This window comes from Bufo bufo, chromosome 8 (assembly GCF_905171765.1).
Source record: "Bufo bufo chromosome 8, aBufBuf1.1, whole genome shotgun sequence".
NCBI lineage: Eukaryota > Metazoa > Chordata > Amphibia > Anura > Bufonidae > Bufo > Bufo bufo.
This window is the reverse complement of record NC_053396.1, coordinates 57,758,802-57,780,819: the sequence shown is the minus strand read 5'-3', so window position 1 is coordinate 57,780,819 and position 22,018 is coordinate 57,758,802. Positions and strand designations below refer to the sequence as shown.

Here is a 22,018-nt window from a genome sequence, read left to right as displayed (position 1 = left end):
TCTAAACAGACTGTAACCTTGTACATTGACTGCCCAGTCATAGCTATCATCCAGCCATGTCTCAGTTATTCCCACTATGTCATAGTCCTCCTCACACATCACTAATTCCAGTTCCCCAGTTTTATTAGTCAGGCTTCTGGTATTAGTATATATACAATTAAGAGGTTTATGTATATTTTTTTTACCCTACACCTTTCCTTCTTTACTGTTCTAGTCTCTCCTTCCATTCCTCCCCCAGTCCCACTACCTTGCCCCCATCTCTATCTGCACTATCTTCCCATCCTATAACGTAATTACCCTCCCCCCCAGTCCCTAGTTTAAACACTCCTCCAACTTTCTAGCCATCTTCTCCCCAACACAGCTGCATCTTCACCATTGAGGTGCAGCCCATCCCTACGATAGAGCCTGTAGCCGAGAGAGAAGTCGGCCCAGTTCTCCAGGAACCCAAACCACTCCTTCCTACACCAGTTCTTAAGCCACTTGTTAACCTCCCTAATCTCCTGCTGCCTTTCTTGTGTGGCTCGTGGTACAGGCAGCATTTTGGAAAACACTACCTTTGTGGTCCGTGCCCTAAGCTTTAGACCGAAATCCCTAAAATCATTTTTAAGGACTCTCCACTTTCCTCTAACTTTGTCATTGCTTCCGATATGGACCATGACCGCTGGTTCTTCTCCAGACCCTCCCAGTAATCTGTCAACCCGATCCACGATGTATCGAACTCTAGCACCAGGAAGACAACACACTGTTTGACGATCACGGTCTTTGTGACAGATTGCCCTTTCTGTACCCCTAATAATAGTCTCCCACTACCAGCACCTGTCTGGCCTGCCCTGCTCTCCCGGTCCCCTGATTACTGGAGCTGACATTCCCCTGACTGGCAGAGGAAGTGTCCGGCTGCAGCAATGCTGTCCCTGAACCGACATCCCCCTCATCTGCCAACCGTGCAAACTTGTTGGGGTGTGACAGATCACGGCTAGTCTCCCTGGCACTCTTCTCTCTACCCCACTTTATAACTGTTACCCAACTAGCTACCTCACTTTCCTCAGCCTTCTCGCTTTCACCCTCCCCCTCATCTACCCCATAGAGTGCTTGCTCAGTGAGCAGCAAACTCTTTTCCAAATTGTCAACTCCTCTCAGTGTTGAAACGCGCCTGTTTAGATACTCAATTTGTGATTCCAAACGGGTAATTTGCTCACATTTTGAACAATTATATGCACCCTCAAACGGCTGTTCCAGGACTGCATACATCAGACAAGATGTGCACTGGACTGCGCTATCAATTATGGAACACATACTAGATGAGGATTACGCAAGAAAGAGAAAAATACGATATAGTGCAGTAATAAGAAACTGATTTACTGCAGCCCCCCACTAAAGTTCCTGAATCTGAAGTCACTTAACCTAAAGTCGCACTTTTCTACAAACACACACTTAAATCAAACACGCGATGTGCAAACTCACGTTATATTCCTGATTATATAAATGGAGCTCTCAAAACCAGCCCGTTTTGCTTCCCCTGGATTCAAATGTGACACTTAGATTGCACACAGGTGACATCATTTCACTAATTATGTGACTTCTGAAGGTAATTGGTTGCACCAGAGCTTTTTATGGGCTTCCTAAAAAAGGGGTGAATACATATGCACATGCCGATTTTCTGTTTTCTATCTCTAAACAATAGATTTATTTATATATTTTTCTCATTTCACTTCACCAACTTAGACTATTGTGCTCTGATCCCATAAAATCTCATAAAATTCAAATTAATAAAACATTGCATTTAAGGCTGTAACGTAACAAAATACGAAAAAAGTAAAGGGGGTGAATACTTTTTCAAGGCATTGCATACACACACACATATATATATATATATATATTTATTTTTTTTTTCATTGCAACAGTGTTTATAGACTGGAGTATGGTAAACCCTCAAATGCAAAAACAATTATTGCAAATCCCCCCAAAAAAGGCAAAGCTTCGTAAAAACAGTTTTCAGAGACTTTACTACTGATGACCGATCCTCTAGAGGCCATCAGTATCTAATCGTGGGGGTAGAACACCAGGGGCCCCCGCCGATCAGCTGTTTAAGAAGACACCGGCGCTCGCAGTAGCGCCGCAGCCTTCTCTCTGCAGCTCAGCTTCATTGACTTCAATTGGGCTGAGCTGCACCTAGGCCATGTGACTGATGAACATGACATCACATGGCCTAGACTAAGCTTCGCGAAGGCCGCAGTGATACTGCGAGCGCCAATGCCTTCTCAAACAGGAGATCGGCATGGGTTCCAGGGGTTGTACCCCCACGATCAGATATTGATGACTTATGCAGCCTCTGAAAACCCCTTTAACATTTATAAAGCAGTAACAGAAGAAAGTGAAGTACAACACACTGTAAAAGCAGCATAAACAAAAACGAATGCAGTTTCTCTCATATGGCAGCTATACATTATCTTTTTTTTAGCCCATTTAAGACTGGCCTATTTTGGGTCTTTAGGACAAAGCAAAATTTCTCATTGTCACATTCCAAGGGCTGTACATTTTTTATTCTTACACTGGATGAGTTGTAATTTTCAGTGGCACCATTTTTGGGGTACATACAGTACAGACCAAAAGTTTGGACACACCTTCTCATTCAAAGAGTTTTCTTTATTTTCATGACTATGAAGGCATCAAAACTATGAATTAACACATGTGGAATTATATACATAACAAACAAGTGTGAAACAACTGAAAATATGTCATATTCTAGGTTCTTCAAAGTAGCCACCTTTTGCTTTGATTACTGCTTTGCACACTCATGGCATTCTCTTGATGAGCTTCAAGAGGTAGACACCTGAAATGGTCTTCCAACAGTCTTGAAGGAGTTCCCAGAGATGCTTAGCACTTGTTGGCCCTTTTGCCTTCACTCTGCGGTCCAGCTCACCCCAAACCATCTCGATTGGGTTCAGGTCCGGTGACTGTGGAGGCCAGGTCATCTGGCGCAGCACCCCATCACTCTCCTTCATGGTCAAATAGCCCTTACTTTCAAAGTTTTCCAAATTTTTCGGCTGACTGACTGACCTTCATTTCTTAAAGTAATGATGGCCACTCGTTTTTCTTTACTTAGAATTTGTTTTATGGCAAGAAAAAAGCAGCTAACAGTCTATTCAGTAGGACTATCAGCTGTGTATCCACCTGACTTCTCCTCAACGCAACTGATGGTCCCAACCCCATTTATAAGGCAAGAAATCCCACTTATTAAACCTGACAGGGCACACCTGTGAAGTGAAAACCATTTCAGGGGACTACCTCTTGAAGCTCATCAAGAGAATGCCAAGAGTGTGCAAAGCAGTAATCAAAGCAAAAGGTGGCTACTTTGAAGAACCTAGAATATGACATATTTTCAGTTGTTTCACACTTGTTTGTTATGTATATAATTCCACATGTGTTAATTCATAGTTTTGATGCCTTCAGTGTGAATCTACAATTTTCATAGTCATGAAAATAAAGAAAACTCTTTGAATGAGAAGGTCTGTCCAAACTTTTGGTCTGTACTGTATATTGTGAGTAACTTTTATTCATTCTTTCTGTAGAGAATTAAAAAAGAAACGGAATTCTGGCATTGTCTTTTGCATTATTAATTTAGGTAACATATACATTTTTGATAACCTATTATTCTATTTTTTGGGGGATGAAGGTTGAAAACAGCAATCCTCTTTTTTTTATATGGCTTTCACCATGTAGTATAATTACATGTTAATTTTATTCTGCGAGTCGATTTGTATGGAGATACAAAATTTACACTAGCAAAAATGAAAAAAAAGAACACCTGGTAGTCTTTATGCGATTGAGACGAGATTGACAAAGTTTAAACGGCTAGTGGTGCTTGGTCAAGATGGTGCACCAATTATTTTGGGTTTTGCAGCAGGGTATATGTTGAGGCAGGGACACATTAATACGAGGTTGCATCTCCCCTTGTTGTGATACAAGCTGCGCCACTTTGGCATGGTAATGATCATACAGATGCTGCTCCTGCAGTATGTCACTCCAAGCTCTTTCAACTTTGACCCGAAGTTCAGCCAAAGAGGTTGTTGGTTGCTGTGCATGAGAGATCCATCGCCACATCAAGTCCGTTATTCTGGATTGGGGAAGAGATCTGGTGATTGAGCTAGCCAGGGCAGCTGCTGAATATCCTGAAGAGCATGTTGTGCAGCACAGACAGTGTGTGGGCGGGAGCTATCTTGACAGGACCAGAACAAAGATTACATACTGTATACACAGTCGAGTGACATTATCATGACCACTTCTGACTGTCGGCAGCATGTAGCTCATGAAGGAAGTCACGTGTCGTGAGCTGGCTTGGTGGGTACATAAGCTGTGTGATAAGCTGTCTGCTCACATATCCCTCGTTGAAGTCATGGATAAAAAGAGCGTCTTATCAGAGTTGTAAAAAGGGAGGATTATTGATTTTCGGGCCATGGGTCACAGTATTTCTTAAAGGGAACCTGTCATCAACTTTATGCTGCCCATACTAACGGCAGTATAAAGTAGAGACAGGCGAGTTGATTTCAGCGGTCTGTCATTTATAAGTTAAAAGTAAGTTGTTGCCGAGAACCAACATCACAATCACTACAGACTGGGCCTGGAAAAGAGTCATAGCCACCTAAGAGCCCTGGTTATTCATGAATTCCTGCTCTCCCTGCCCACCTGCTGATGACTGACAGTCTTCTACCTAGTTTTCTCCCTTTCTCTCTAGGAGAGAACTGCCAATCATCAGCAGATAGGTGAGAGAGCAGGAGATTATGAATAACCAGGACTCTTCTCAAGTAGATTTGACTCTTTTCATGGACTGTGCTTCAATGTTTATGAGGCTGGTTCTCAGCAACTGCTTACTTTTAGCTCATGAGTGACAAACTGCTGAAATCAGCATTTCTGTCACTATTTTATGCTGCCTTCAGTGAGGTCAGCCTAAATGACAGGTTCCCTTTAAACTGTGCAGTATGTTAACTGTTCGCATGCTGCTGTTGTGAAACTGCATTGAGCAGACAAATGGCAACATTGCGAATAAGCGATGTGGAAATTGTGGAACATGTTAAATTGAAGTGAGAGGTGAACATCTGTTATGAAGGTACACAAGCGTGGACCGACACACTACAGTTGAGCAGCTCATGGCAAAATGAACCAGGGGGCTACAAGACATGTGTCTAAAACAACCGTTCAGCGAACCCTACTACATATGGGACTCCGAAGCAAAAACAAAGTTGCATCGGCATAAAACACTTCAATTTTCGTGGCACTATCTGAATTGAACCTCCACTAAATAGTAAAGGGTTGCCTTCTCTGATGAACCACATTTTCTGCTTCATCAAATTAAGGCAAGTACAAGTACTACCCTGGCTCCCCAATTCCCCAGACTTGAACCCAAATTTACATTTGTGAGGCCACAATGATTATTGTGTAAACTCTACAGATCCTCCCCACGCACCCTCCAGCAGCTGTGGGATGCACTGCAGTCAGCATGGTTCAAGATACCTATGACAACATACTAAGACCTTATTCAGTCACTTCCAGCCCTCTAGCTGCTGTCCCGCAGATATCTGGTGGTCGTAATAATGTGACTTGACTGTGTGCATATTGTAACAGAACTAAGCTCACAGCATAGATACGGTAATAGAACAAAAATGAATACATAGATATGATACTAGAACCAAGATTACTATATAGATACAGTAACAGAACTAAGCACACTGTATAGATATGATAGTGTGCTTAGATTACTATATAGATACAGTAACAGAACTAAGCACACTGTATAGATATGATAGTGTGCTTAGATTACTATATAGATACAGTAACAGAACTAAGCACACTGTATAGATATGATAGTGTGCTTAGATTACTATATAGATACAGTAACAGAACTAAGCACACTGTATAGATATGGTAACAGAACAAAGATTACTACATAGATACAATACTAGAAACGAAACAAAACAAATAAGTAGATACGGTAACAGAACCAAGATTGCTAGAAAGATACGGTACCACAACCAAACCTACTACACAGACATATATATTGATATAACCATGGTAACAGAAATAAGCTCACAGCATAGATATGGTAATAGAACCAAGATTACTACATAGATATGATACCAGAACCAAGATTATTATATAGACTGTATATACGGTAACAGAACTAAGCACACTGTATAGATATGGTTAACTACAAAGATACAGTACCAGAACCAAAACTACTACACAGACATATACGGTACATACAGTAATATAACTATGGTAACAGAACTAAGTTCACTGCATAAATCCGTTAACCATACCACACCATATATTGCTCAAATATTAACTTCCAAGTTCCCCCCTGTAGTGTCAAGAGTCCTTATAGTGCCCCCCATGCTGCCCAGTGGAAAAGTGAGAGAAAAAAAAAAAAAAATATTTCCCACCAGCAACGATTCCCAGCTTCTCAAGAGCTTGCATTGACGTCAACCTGCCAGCTTCGTCATTGCGCCGCCTAGGACCCACCAGAACCGTACCACTCATAGGCCTCGGACCTAGCCTATGAGAGAGAAGCACTACAGGGGACCACTTTAAGGTCTGGGGGCACTATAGGGGGGCTCTGTTAAGACTTGGGACAGTACAGGGCGCACTATAAGGACTCCTGGTACCCATGTTTGAGCTACAGGCAGTGTGTTATAGAGCAGGAGGAACTGAGCAGATTGATATGTAGTTTTATGTGGAAAGATTCAGTAAACTTGTATTTTATACATTTAAATTTCTGTTCATTCTGGGCTTTAAAGCAAAAGAGGTGGTTCCATCAGTGATATATAGCGGTCTCACTATGCACAGACATGGAAGGAAGATGGTCAATCACTGGGAAGTAGGAAAATTCAAAATTGGGTGGAAATGGAAAAAAAAATGCAATTCCTTCACCGTTTTACGGGTTTTGTCCCTATGGCGTTCCCTTTGTAGCAAAACTGACCTGTGCCCTTCATTCTCTGGGTCAGTACCATTACAATGATACCACATATGTATAGGTTTTTTATGTCTAAATAGTGTAAAAATTTATTAAAACTTAGAAAAAAAAAAATATATATCTTTTTTATACATCACCATATTCTGACCCCTATAACTTTTATAGTTATATCTACGGAGCTGTGTGCTCATTTTCTGTGGGAAGATCTGAAGTTTTTATTGATACCATTTTGCAGTGTGCATCACTTTTTGATCACATTTTATTACATTTTTTGGGGTAAGAGAAGTGATGAAAAAAATAGTGAATCGGCTATTTTGACCCTTTTTCCGTTAAGCCATTCGCCTTATTTAATAATTGATAGCGATTTTTTGTAGGCTAATTATTTTTTATTTGATAGAGATTTTTTGCAGGCTGACCTATTGGTACCACTATGGAGCACATACCATTTTTTTTTTTAAAGGGGTTGTCTCACATCAGCAAGTGGCATTTACACTGCGTGCAGAATTATTAGGCAAATGAGTATTTTGACCACATCATCCTCTTTATGCATGTTGTCTTACTCCAAGCTGTATAGGCTCGAAAGCCTACTACCAATTAAGCATATTAGGTGATGTGCATCTCTGTAATGAGAATGGGTGTGGTCTAATGACATCAACACCCTATATTAGGTGTGCATAATTATTAGGCAACTTCCTTTCCTTTGGCAAAATGGGTCAAAAGAAGGACTTGACAGGCTCAGAAAAGTCAAAAATAGTGAGATATCTTGCAGAGGGATGCAGCACTCTTAAAATTGCAAAGCTTCTGAAGCGTGATCATCGAACAATCAAGCGTTTCATTCAAAATAGTCAACAGGGTCGCAAGAAGCGTGTGGAAAAACCAAGGCGCAAAATAACTGCCCATGAACTGAGAAAAGTCAAGCGTGCAGCTGCCAAGATGCCACTTGCCACCAGTTTGGCCATATTTCAGAGCTGCAACATCACTGGAGTGCCCAAAAGCACAAGGTGTGCAATACTCAGAGACATGGCCAAGGTAAGAAAGGCTGAAAGACGACCACCACTGAACAAGACACACAAGCTGAAACGTCAAGACTGGGCCAAGAAATATCTCAAGACTGATTTTTCTAAGGTTTTATGGACTGATGAAATGAGAGTGAGTCTTGATGGGCCAGATGGATGGGCCCGTGGCTGGATTGGTAAAGGGCAGAGAGCTCCAGTCCGACTCAGACGCCAGCAAGGTGGAGGTGGAGTACTGGTTTGGGCTGGTATCATCAAAGATGAGCTTGTGGGGCCTTTTTGGGTTGAGGATGGAGTCAAGCTCAACTCCCAGTCCTACTGCCAGTTTCTGGAAGACACCTTCTTCAAGCAGTGGTACAGGAAGAAGTCTGCATCCTTCAAGAAAAACATGATTTTCATGCAGGACAATGCTCCATCACACGCGTCCAAGTACTCCACAGCGTGGCTGGCAAGAAAGGGTATAAAAGAAGAAAATCTAATGACATGGCCTCCTTGTTCACCTGATCTGAACCCCATTGAGAACCTGTGGTCCATCATCAAATGTGAGATTTACAAGGAGGGAAAACAGTACACCTCTCTGAACAGTGTCTGGGAGGCTGTGGTTGCTGCTGCACGCAATGTTGATGTGAACAGATCAAAACACTGACAGAATCCATGGATGGCAGGCTTTTGAGTGTCCTTGCAAAGAAAGGTGGCTATATTGGTCACTGATTTGTTTTTGTTTTGTTTTTGAATGTCAGAAATGTATATTTGTGAATGTTGAGATGTTATATTGGTTTCACTGGTAAAAATAAATAATTGGAATGGGTATATATTTGTTTTTTGTTAAGTTGCCTAATAATTATGCACAGTAATAGTCACCTGCACACACAGATATCCCCCTAAAATAGCTAAAACTAAAAACAAACTAAAAACTACTCCCAAAAATATTCAGCTTTGATATTAATGAGTTTTTTGGGTTCATTGAGAACATGGTTGTTGTTCAATAATAAAATTAATCCTCAAAAATACAACTTGCCTAATAATTCTGCACTCCCTGTATTAGAGAAAGTTAATACAAGCCTAGGGCTGCAGTTAACAATTATTTGAATAATCGATTTGTTGTCGATAATTTAATCGATTAATCGGGAAAATTTGGAACACCAAAATGACAAAAAAAAAGGGGTTTATACGATTTTACTTGGAAAACTATGTTCAAAGGCCATATTAAAACAAATTGTGGATGGCACTGTTATGGGGGGGGGGATCTGTGGATTGCACTGTTATGGGGGGGTATCTGTGGATGGCGCTGTTATGGGGAGGGGGATCTGTGGATGGCGCTGTTATGGGGAGGGGGATCTGTGGATGGCGCTGTTATGGGGAGGGGGATCTGTGGATGGCGCTGTTATGGGAAGGGGGATCTGTGGATGGCGCTGTTATGGGGAGGGGGATCTGTGGATGGCGCTGTTATGGGGAGGGGGATCTGTGGATGGCGCTGTTATGGGGAGGGGGATCTGTGGATGGCACTGTTATGGGGAGGGGGATCTGTGGATGGCACTGTTATGGGGAGGGGCATCTGTGGATTGTACCGTTATGGGGAGGGGCATCTGTGGATGACACCGATATGGGGGGGGGGGGGGATCTATAGATTACACTATATAGTAGGGATGTCCCGATACCATTTTTTTAAGACTGAGTACGAGTACCGATACTTTTATTTAAGTACTCACCGATACCAATTACCGATACTAATTTTAACAATAAAATACACACACGTATTTTCTGACCACTGACCAACCAAAAGGCCCAAAAACAGAACTATAACATTCCAAGGAGACATTATACTGTATGGGGCAGCCACAAGGAGACGTTATACTGTATGGGGGCAGCCACAAGGAGACGTTACACTGTATGGGGGCAGCCACAAGGAGACGTTATACTGTATGGGGGCAGCCACAAGGAGACGTTATACTGTATGGGGGCAGCTACAAGGAGACGTTACACTGTATGGGGGCAGCCACAAGGAGACGTTATACTGTATGGGGGCAGCTACAAGGAGACGTTATACTGTATGGGGGCCACGAGGGGACGTTACACTGTATGGGGGCAGCTACAAGGAGACGTTATACTGTATGGGGGCAGCCACAAGGAGACGTTATACTGTATGGGGGCAGCCACAAGAAGACGTTCTACTGTATGGGGCAGCCACAAGGAGAGGTTATACTGTATGGGGGCAGCCACAAGGAGACGTTATACTGTATGGGGGCCACAAGGAGACGTTACACTGTAGGGGGCCACAAGGAGACGTTATACTGTATGGCGGCCACAAGGAGACGTTACACTGTATGGGGGCAGCCACAAGGAGAGGTTATACTGTATGGGGGCAGCCACAAGGAGAGGTTATACTGTATGGGGGCAGCCACAAGGAGACGTTATACTGTATGGGGGCAGCCACAAGGAGACGTTATACTGTATGGGGGCAGCCACAAGGAGACGTTATACTGTATGGTGGCAGCCACAAGGAGACGTTATACTGTAAGGAGTCAGGACAACAATTTTTAAAGCCCTCCCTCCTCAGTATAATAGTCTTGTGGCCATCATACAGTAATGTATATTTCTTCTTGCCCTAATGCCTGCTTTTAGAGATCAATGTGCAGCTTGCAGGAAGGGAAGGACCAGGGCCATAGAAGACAGACACTATCACCTTTAGAGGGACTCGCTCCTGGCAAACACAGCTCTGCTGCAGTGAATGCAGTGGAGCAGACTGTGATGTAATTATAGTTATTGCAGGGACTCAGAGAATCGTCTGAGAGTTTATTAGTTAAAACGAATCGAATGAGTCAGAGACTGTGTCACCCCAGACTTTCTGCTCTGCTACATGCACCCTGTACACACACAGCTCCACTACATGCTATGCTAATAATGCCCCCCCTTCCCCCCGGACGGACTTACAGGGAGCCGCAGAGCAGGAAGTCTGGTAGGGACTCGGTGACACGGTCTGTGACTCATTGGATTCTTTTAACTAATAAACTGTCAGACGATTCTCTGAGTCCCTGCACTACGCTCCCTGTGCTGTGAGTCAGTGCTGGTTGCCTCTGATTGGTTGGAGGGCGGGGCGGAGCTAGCTTCCACTGTAGGCTCCTATTACACTGCCTGCTGCTGCCTCTGAAGCTGTATTTGCTGTGCGAGATGCAGGGGCCACGGACGGACACAGACACATAGAAGCGGCGCACAGGTATCGGCAGTGGTATCGGGGACATTTGCACGAGTACATGTACTCGTGCAAATGCCAGGTATCGGGACATCCCTACTATATAGCATCTTATGCTATAAGTGTCATCCACAGATCCCCCTCCCCATAACAGTGCACATATCCCCCTCCCCATAATAGTGCACATATCCCCCTCCCCATAACAGTGCACATAACCCAATCCCCATAACAGTGCACATAACCCAATCCCCATAACAGTGCGATCCACAGATTGCCCTCCACATAGCAGTACCATCCAAAGATCCCCCTCCCATAACAGCCCCGGCCCCGCTGCTCACAGAAGACTATTCTGGCAGTAACTTTTACTCCGCACATCTTTATTACCTTACAATGAAGCTCCGGTAACAGGCAGAGCGGGCGGCGGCGTAACGTCACTCACGTGACACACCTGCTCCGCCCTCTTTATGAATGAAGCAGGCGTGTCACGCGAGTAAGTGACGTTACGCCGCCGCTTGCTCTGCCTGTTACTGGAGCTTCATTGTAAGGTAAAATAAAGATGCGCTGATTTAAAGTAAATTGCCCACTCGCATAGTAACAAATTGGCGATTATTCGATAACTGGATTCGTCGACAACGAATCCAGTTATCGGATATTATCGTTAAAGTCGATTAATCGTTGCAGCCCTATACAAGACACTTACTAATGTATTGTGATTGTCCATACTGCTTCCTTTGCTGGCTGGATTTGTTTTTCCATCAAATTATACACTGCTCGTTTCCATGGTTACGACCTCCCTGCAATCCAGCAGCAGTTGCCGTATTTGCACACTATAGGAAAAAGCACCTATTATGATTGCTGAAGTGAGACAACCCCTTTAACACCATTTTTGGTAGTTGGAAAGAGCAAAAAAAAAAAACATTCTGCCACCGTGTCTTTATAAAATAGGTAATTATGGATGCAGCAATACAGTTTTTGTATTTTTCAGTCTGTCTGTAATGAAGACTATTTTATTGATAAAAATATGATTTTTTACACTTAAAATGTCTTAATGTTTTATTTGTGCCACAAGTGGACTTAAACATTCAATCGATTTAATAATATTTAATGCAATGTATTATGTTTCTCTTGTTCAGTATTCCATCCCATCCGACCCCCTCATCTAACCACCTAGATGACATGGTCGCATTTAACCAAAGCATCTAAGCTTGATTAATTGTATTAATTTTTCTTCCCTTTTCCCCCCAAATTGAAATTTAAAAATTTGATCTTTACTTTTAAACTAGAATGTACTGGCAAGTGTTAGAACTATACTGAAAGTTGTTAGGGGATATTTAGGTATGACCTAACAACAGAGGATATGGCCTTTCAATGGACCCTAGAATGTCTGCAAATACTAGGTGCAAACTAGGTACCCAACTGTGCCATGGGTTTTCAATGCAACATGATCAAAGGGGTGTCCTACATCCCAGTTTTTCCATTTTTATCAGCAGCAATTGTGCTTAAAGAGGTATTTAGGAAATGTTCCTAGAATAAGCGACTACAAAACTGTATGTTACATTGAATACAAACATGGAAAACACATAAAACTATGTTACAAGGAACAAAAACTTCATATAGTATGAAGAAATAAAAAGTCCAATTCATAACTACATCTATAGTAGCAAGGTTCTGCAAGTGAGGCCTTCTAGCAGGAGTATTTGGAATATAAAAACTTACGAATTGAGGGGTCAGACATTACAACCATGACATAGGTGTTGGATGTGAAAATATCTATGAAAGCAGCAAAGTTGGAATTCCGAACCTCCATGCTCTGAAAGGATGCAGCCAACTTACTGTGAAGAATAAAGAAAGCTATGACAAGCAGTGAGAACTTATGCGATATCTAACAGATTGTGCATATTAAAGGGATTTTCCAACTGTTTTATACTGATGTCCTTTCTTAGGATAGGTTAGCAGTATCTGATCCATGTGGGTCCGACACCTGGGATGACTGACGACCAGCTGTTTGAAGAGACTGCAATGCTCTGATGAATGCTGTGGCCCCTTCACAGCTTACCAAGCTGTATAGTATAGCAGCTGTGCTTTGTATTACAGCTCATCCCCATTCACTTAAATAGGACTGAGTTGTGCATAGGCCTAGTGACTGATGAACATGACGTCACTGAATTAGAGCAAGCGGTGAGAAGGCAGTGGCGCTCACTTGAGTGCCATGGCCTCCTAAAACAGCTGATGAGCAGGGTTCCCGGGTGTCAATCAGATGACATACCGATGACCTATATTGAGGATTGGTCATTAGTATAAAACAGTAAGAAAACCCCTTTAACCCCTTAGGGACCGGGCTCATTTTCAACTTAAGGACCAGGCCATTTTTTGCAAATCTGACCAGTGTCACTTTATGTGGTGATAACTTTAAAACGCTTTGACTTATCCAGGTCATTCTGAGATAGTTTTTTCGTCACATATTGTACTTCATGACACTGGTAAAATGGAGTAAAAAAATTTCATTTTTAATTTATAAAAAAAAATACAAAATTTACCAAAAAGTTTCAATTTCTCTACTTCTATAATACATAGTAATTCCTACAAAAATTGATATTACTTTACATTCCCCATATGTCTACTTCATATTAGGATCATTTTGGGAATGACATTTTATTTTTTGGGGACGTTACAAGGCTTAGAAGTTTAAAAGCAAATCTTAAAATTTTTCAGAAATTTTCAAAAAACCCACTTTTTAAAAAGGACCAGTTCAGGTCTGAAGTCACTTTGTGAGGCTTACATAATCGAAACCACCCAAAAATGACCCCTAATCTAGAAACTACACCCCTCAAGGTATTCAAAACTGATTTTAGAAACGTCGTCAACCCTTTAGGTGTTCCACAACAGTTAATGGCAAATGGAGATAACATTTAAGAATTTCGATTTTTTTGGCAGATTTTCCATTTTAATCCATTTTTTCCAGTAACAGCCAAACAAAGGATTAACAGCCAAACAAAACTCAATATTTATGGCCCTGATTCTGTAGTTTACAGAAACACCCCATATATGGTCTTAAACTACTGTATGACCAAATGGCAGGGCGCACAAGGAAAGGAACCCCATATGGTTTCTGGAAGGCAGATTTTGATAGCCTTTTTAAAAATTTTTACACCATGTCCCATTTTAACCCCTTTAGGACACAGCCATATTTCACCTTAAGGACCAGGCAATTTTTTTGCAAATCTGACCAGTGTCACTTTATGTGGTGATAACTTTAAAACGCTTTGACTTATCCAGGCCATTCTGAGATAGTTTTTTCGTCACATATTGTACTTCATGACACTGGTAAAATAAAAGTTAGAAAAAATTCATTTTTATTTATAAAAAAATACCAAATTTACCAAAATTTTTTTAAAAATTGCAAATTTCCAAGTTTCAATTTCTCTACTTCTATAATACATAGTAATACCTACAAAAAATAGTTATTACTTTACATTCCCCATATATCTACTTAATGTTTGGATCAATTTGGAAATGATTTTTTATTTTTGGAGGATGTTACAAGGCTTAGAAGTTTAGAAGCAAATCTTGAAATTTTTCTGAAATTTTCAAAAACCCACTTTTTAGGGACCAGTTCAGGTCTGAAGTCACTTTGTGAGGCTTACATAATAGAAACCACCCAAAAACTAGAAACGACACCCCTCAAGGTATTCAAAACTGATTTTACAAACATCGTTAACCCTTTAGGTGTTCCACAAGAGTTAATGGAAAATAGAGATCCAATTTCTGAATTTAGATTTTTTGGCAAATTTTCCATTTTAATCCATTTTTTCCAGTAACAAAGCAAGTGTTAACAGCCAAACAAAATACTATATATATTGCCCCGATTCTGTAGTTTGCAGAAACACCCCATATGTGGCCGTAAACTACTGTACGGGCACACAGTAGGGCGTAGAGGGAAAGGTGCGCCGTATGGTTTTTGTAAGGCAGATTTTGCTGGACTGTTTTTTTTTGACACCATGTCCCATTTGAAGCTCCCCTGATGCACCCCTAGAGTAGAAACTCCATAAAAGTGACCCCATCTAAGAAACTAGACCCCTCAAGGTATTCAAAACTGATTTTACAAACTTTGTTAACCCTTTAGGTGTTCCACAAGATTTAATGGAAAATAGAGATACAATTAAAAAATTTCACTTTTTGGCAGATTTTCTATTTTAATTTTTTTTTTCCCAGTTACAAAGCAAGGGTTAACAGCCAAACAAAACTCAATATTTATGGCTCTGATTCTGTAGTTTACAGAAACACCCCATATGTGGTCGTAAACCACTGTACGGGCACACGGCAGGGTGCAGAAGGAAAGGAATGCCATAAGGTTTTGGAAGGCAGATTTTGCTGGACTGGTTTTTTTGACACCATGTCCCATTTGAAGCCCCCCTGATGCACCCCTAGAGTAGAAACTCCAAAAAAGTGACCCCATTTTAGAAACTACGGGATAGGGTGGCAGTATTGTTGGTACTAGTTTAGGGTACATATGATTTTTGGTTGCTCTATATTACACTTTTTGTGAGGCAAGGTAACAAGAAATAGCTGTTTTGGCACCGTTTTTATTTTTTGTTATTCTCAACATTCATCTGACAGGTTAGATCATGTAATATTTTTATAGAGCAGGTTGTCACGGACGCGGCGATACCTAATATGTATACTATTTTTTTTATTTATGTAAGTTTTACACAATGATTTCATTTTTGAAACAAAAAAAATTATGTTTTAGTGTCTCCATAGTCTGAGAGCCATATTTTTTTCAGTTTTTGGGCAAATATATTGGGTAGGGTATGATTTTTGCGGGATGAGATGACGGTTTGATTGGCACTAATTTTGGGTACGTATGACTTTTTGATCGCTTGCCATTACACTTTTTGTGATGCAAGGTGACAAAAAATTGCTTTTTTTACACCGTATATTTATTTTTTATTTTACGGTATTCATCTGAGGGGTTAGGTCATGTGATATTTTTATAGAGCAGGTTATTATGGACGCGGCGATACCCAATATGTAAACTTTTTTTTATTTATATAAGTTTTACACAATTATTTCAAAACAAAAAAATCATGTTTTAGTGTCTCCATATTCTGAGAGCCATAGTTTTTTCAGTTTTTGGGCGATTATCTTAGGTAGGGTCTAACTTTTTGCGGGATGAGGTGACGGTTTGATTGGTACTATTTTGGCGTACATACGACTTTTTTGATCACTTTTATTACCTTTTTTGGGAAGTAAGGTGGGTAAAATTTCAATTTCATCATAGTTTTTTATTTTTTATGGCGTTCACCGTTCAGGTAAAGTAACATGACCGTTTTATAGATCAGGTCGTTACGGACGCGGTGATATCAAACATGTGTAGGGATTTTTTTTTTTCATTTTTAAATCAGTGATAAATGTGTTTTTTGATTTTTACTTATTTTTCTATTTTACTTTTTTTTTGACCCAGAGCAACTTGGTTCTTGAAAATCCAGTGGGTCTGATGTCTGTATAATACAGTACAGTACACTATATATTGTACTGTATTGTATTTTCACTTTACAAAGTCTGATTAGACTTCTGCCTTTAGCAGAAGTCTAATCAGCACCATGGACAGCCTCTGATCAGTACCATGGACAGCCGGACGCCTGTGAAGGCGTCCGGTTGCCATGGTAACCATCACTCGCTGCCACAGCAGAGCAGTGGGTTATGGGGAGGGAGGGGGGCCCCCTCCCTCTCCCATTGGGGACTCAAAAGGCACAGCAGCCCCCGATGAGAGAGGGAGGGAGCTCCCTCCCTCTTAACCTTTTCCATACAGCGGTCCCGACCACGGCATGGAAGGGGTTAAACGCATGACATCTGTGCCAGCAGAGATGTCAAGCGTTTCGAGCAGAGTGTCAGCAATGTGCTGACACTCTGCAAACTGCTCGGCTATCCTGAGAGAGGGGGCGGGCAGATGATTCTGAATTTCGTCTCCATTTGCCATTAACTTTTGTGGAACACTTAACCACCTCCGGACCGCCAAACGCAGGATCGCGTTCCGGAGGTGGCAGCGCTGCGCACAGTCACGCATATACGCGTCATCTCGCGAGATGAGAGATTTCGCTCAAAGCCGGCCCGCGCATGCGCATCGCGGGCCGGCAAAATTTAAAGAACAAGTTCGTCACCAGCCTGCCAGCAACGATCATTGGCTGGCAGGCTGGCGATTTTCAAAAAATCCAATCACAAGTCATATAACAGATCATATTAGTAAATCTGATCTGTTATATGGCTTGTATGCTCCTCTGCTGGTCCTTTTCGTCGGTTGGATCCAGCAGAGTAGCAGACTGAACTGTGAGTACACCAAACAGTACACTTTAGCCCCAGATCACCCCCCTGCACCCCAATTAACCCTTTGATCACCCCTTTGATCGCCCCTGTCAATCACTAGTGAAAGGAAAAAAAGTTATCAGTGTAAACTGTCACTTTTTTTTTTCCACTAGTATTGGCTGTTAGGTTTTAGGGATAGTTTAGGCCCCTTGGTTAGGTAGTTAGCGTCAGTTAGCGCCCAGCCCACCGCACCGCAGTCACTTTTATTCGCTGATTAGCGTATCGCTAATCAGCATTTGTACTTTTATAGTATCTGTAAGTGATCAAAACTGATCACGGTCAGATCTATAATTGTATTAGTGTCACCTTAGCTCGCCCTCCACCCAAAACGCAGTGTTTGCCCGATCAGGCCTGAACGGTCGCCCACACGTGCGTTCACCCACGCCCGCCCCACCGCAGTGACAAAAAATATATATTTTTTTGATCACTGCACATTCATTTTACACGCACTGCGGCGATAAAAAAAAATCTGTTTTGATATTTTTTATCAACCGCAGCAGCCTCCGGTACTTCGCTAGCCTCCCCTTTGTAAGACAGGCTTGCTTTTTTTCTTGGGTAGTCTCAGGGAATACCCCTAAATTTAGTAGTCCAAAATGTCAAACGGGGTATTCTTCTGAAGAGGCCTACAGGATTCTGACCCAGTCGGATGAGGAGTGGGAACCCTCATCTGACGAATCTAGCGGGTCAGAATATGAACCTGTGGAAGCAGTGGCTCTCTGACCCAAAGTTCGGACGAGGAGGTGGAGGTCCCTGATAGCACCAGGCGTACCAGGCCCCGTGTCGCTAGACCACAGGTTATGCAGGATCCGCTTCAAGAGCAGCAGAGTGGGGCTGTCGCTGCCGGATCACGTGGTGAGGCATACACCAGCAGCGCAGCCCTCCCTGGACCTAGTACCAGCACTGCCGTACAACATGGTGATGTGGCGAGCACCAGAAGGGCAGTTGAAGCTGGTACGGTGGCACGTGCAGTAGTTACCCCGTCGCAGCCACCGCACAGACAGGCCCGTAGAGCCCCTAGAATCCCTGAGGTGCTGGCAAACCCTGATTGGCAGTCACCAACTTCAGCCGCACCTGTAGTTCCCCCTTTCACCGCCCAGTCTGGAGTTCGGGTTGAGACGGCTCAAATCGGTTCGGCCCTGGGATTTTTTGAGCTGTTCTTGACTGCGGAGCTCTTGGACTTAGTCGTGGCAGAGACAAACCGGTATGCCACACAATTTATATCCGCCAACCCCGGAAGCTTTTATGCCCAGCCTTTCCGGTGGAAACCAGTCCAAGTTTCCGAACTTAAAATTTTTTTGGGCCTTCTCCTCAACATGGGCCTGACAAAAAAGCATGAATTGCGGTCATATTGGTCCACGAACCCGATTCATCACATGCCCATGTTCTCTGCTGCTATGTCCAGGGCACGATTTGAGGCCATCCTCCGTTTCCTGCATTTTAGCGACAACACCACCTCCCGTCCCAGAGGCCACCCAGCTTTTGACCGGCTCCACAAAATTCGGCCCCTCATAGACCATTTCAACCAGAAATTTGCAGATTTGTATACCCCCGAGCAAAACATCTGCGTAGACGAGTCCCTAATACATTTTACCGGGCGCCTTGGCTTCAAACAATACATCCCAAGCAAGCGTACCCGGTATGGGGTCAAATTGTATGAGCTCTGTGAAAGGGCCACAGGCTATACCCACAAATTTCGGATCTATGAGGGAAAAGATCAGACCCTGGAGCCGGTCGGTTGCCCTGACTACCTGGGGAGCAGTGGGAAGACAGTCTGGGACTTGGCGTCACCCTTATTCGGCAAGGGGTACCATCTTTATGTGGACAATTTCTACACAAGTGTGGCCTTCTTTAGGCATTTGTTTCTAGAACGGATTTGCGCCTGTGGCACCGCGTGGGCATCCCCCAACGGCTTGTAACCACCCGTCTTGCAAGGGGGGAGAGGGCTGCCTTGTGTAACGAAGAACTGCTCGCGGTGAAATGGAGAGACAAGCGTGACGTTTACATGCTCTCCTCCATTCACGCAGACACGACAATCCAAATTGAGCGAGCAACCCGTGTCATTGAAAAGCCCCTCTGTGTCCACGACTATAATGCGCTCATGGGAGGGGTGGACTTCAATGACCAGATGTTGTCTCCGTATTTAGTTTCCCGCAGAACCAGACACTGGTATAAGAAGGTGTCTGTATATTTAATTCAATTGGCGCTGTATAATAGTTTTGTTCTCTACAGTAAGGCTGGGAGAACACGATCCTTCCTCAAATTCCAGGAAGAGATCATCGAGAACCTCCTTTATCCAGGAGGTTCCGTGGCCCCATCCACCAGTGTAGTTAGCCGTCTACACGAGCGACATTTCCCCAGTGTCGTTGCTGGTACCTCAACCCAACCGTCACCCCGAAAAAGATGTCGTGTCTGTAGCAGGAGTGGAATAAGGCGTGACACCCGCTATTTCTGTCCTGACCACCCTGCCCTATGCTTTGGTGAGTGTTTCCGGAAGTACCACACACAGGTACACCTAGCATAGGGATTGCATCTCACAGGACAGGCACACAGGGCTATTAGGGCCCTTTTACTCACAGCTGCTGCAAACCTCTCCTTTCACCTGGGATAAAGTGCATAACGTATTTCGCCACATCTTTGGGCGATTTGCGCTTTGCACATTGTCCCATGGGGAAGGAGAGGTTTGTTCTATAAAGGTAAAAAAAACTAAACAAAAAAAAAATTACCGGTAAGTAAAAAAGTTAAACGTTCAGTTAAAAAAGTAAAAAAAAAGTTTCTATGTTCTGTTCAACAGTTAATAAATTTATTGCGTTGCGGCCTGGTTTTTTCTTTTTTGTTTTGTTTTTTTTACCTTCCAGGTGGAACAACCGATCGACTAGCTGCAGCACTGATGTGCATTCGGACAGAAGCATTGCGCTGCTGTCAGATTACACGCAAGTCGGTGTATGCGGCGCTGCAAGACGAGATTTCTCCTCTGCAGTAAAAGATACGTTTGCCGAGGCATATGAGCTGAGGAGGTGGCGGTGTTCATATACTTTGGCAAACACTTTGTATATATAAAAAAAAAAATCCCGGCAATGATTTATTCATCCACATCGATTGATGTGAATGGAGAAATCTGGTTTGCCAGGGCATACGAGCTAAGTGGGTATGGATGTTGGGCGGAGCTCCTATGTCCTGGCAGACGCCTTTCCCCTCCTTATTCTTTTTTTGGCAGAGATTTTTTCATCCACATTGATCAATGCGAATGAAGAAATCTGTGCGGTTCATTTTTTTCTTTCAGCCCAGAGGCTGAACGGAAAAAAAAAAATCTCATTACCTGTATGCTCAATATAAGGAGAATAGCAGAAACTCCTAATGCTGGGCATACATGTAATGATTGCGGAGACCCTCAAATGCCAGGGCAGTACAAACACCCCACAAATAACACCATTTTGGAAAGAAGACACCCCAAGGTATTCGCTGAGGGGCATATTGAGTCCATGAAAGATTGAAATTTTTGTCCCAAGTTAGCGGAAAGGGAGACTTTGTGAGAAAAAAATCTAAAAAAATCAATTTCCGCTAACTTGTGCCAAAATTTTTTTTTTTCTATGAACTCGCCATGCCCTTCATTGAATACCTTGGGGTGTCTTCTTTCCAAAATAGGGTCACATGTGGGGTATTTATACTGCCCTGGCATTTTAGGGGCCCCAAAGCGTGAGAAGAAGTCTGGTATCCAAATGTCTAAAAATGCCCTCCTAAAAGGAATTTGGGCACCTTTGCCCACCTAGGCTGCAAAAAAGTGTCACACATGTGGTATCTCCGTATTCAGGAGAAGTTGGGGAATGTGTTTTGGGGTGTCTTTTTACATGTACCCATGCTGGGTGAGATAAATATCTTGGTCAAACGCCAACTTTGTATAAAAAAATGGGAAAAGTTGTCTTTTGCCAAGATATTTCTCTCACCCAGCATGGGTATATGTAAAATGACACCCCAAAACACATTCCCCAACTTCTACTGAATACGGAGATACCAGATGTGTGACACTTTTTTGCAGCCTAGGTGGGCAAAGGGGCCCATATTCCAAAGAGCACCTTTCGGATTTCACTGGTCATTTTTTACAGAATTTGATTTCAAACTCCTTACCACACATTTGGGCCCCTAGAATGCCAGGGCAGTATAACTACCCCACAAGTGACCCCATTTTGGAAAGAAGAGACCCCAAGGTATTCGCTGATGGGCATGGCGAGTTCATGGAAGTTTTTATTTTTTGTCACAAGTTAGTGGAATATGAGACTTTGTATGAAAAAAAATAAAATAAAATAAAATAAAAAATCATCATTTTCCACTAACTTGTGACAAAAAATAAAAAATTCTAGGAACTCGCCACGCCCCTCACGGAATACCTTGGGGTGTCTTCTTTCCAAAATGGGGTCACTTGTGGGGTAGTTATACTGCCCTGGCATTCTAGGGGCCCAAATGTGTGGTAAGGAGTTTGAAATCAAATTC

General features: G+C 42.6%; 1 protein-coding gene across 1 annotated transcript in view; it reads right to left on the bottom strand.

Annotated features, from left to right (window-relative positions):
• LOC120977225 (ras-related GTP-binding protein A) overlaps positions 1-22,018 on the bottom strand; it is a 119,334-nt gene that overhangs the window by 5,172 nt on the left and 92,144 nt on the right. The window contains exon 9 of the mRNA XM_040405057.1: positions 12,887-13,002. Coding sequence (XP_040260991.1) covers positions 12,887-13,002 — 116 coding nt within the window. The remainder of the gene's footprint in view (positions 1-12,886; positions 13,003-22,018) is intronic.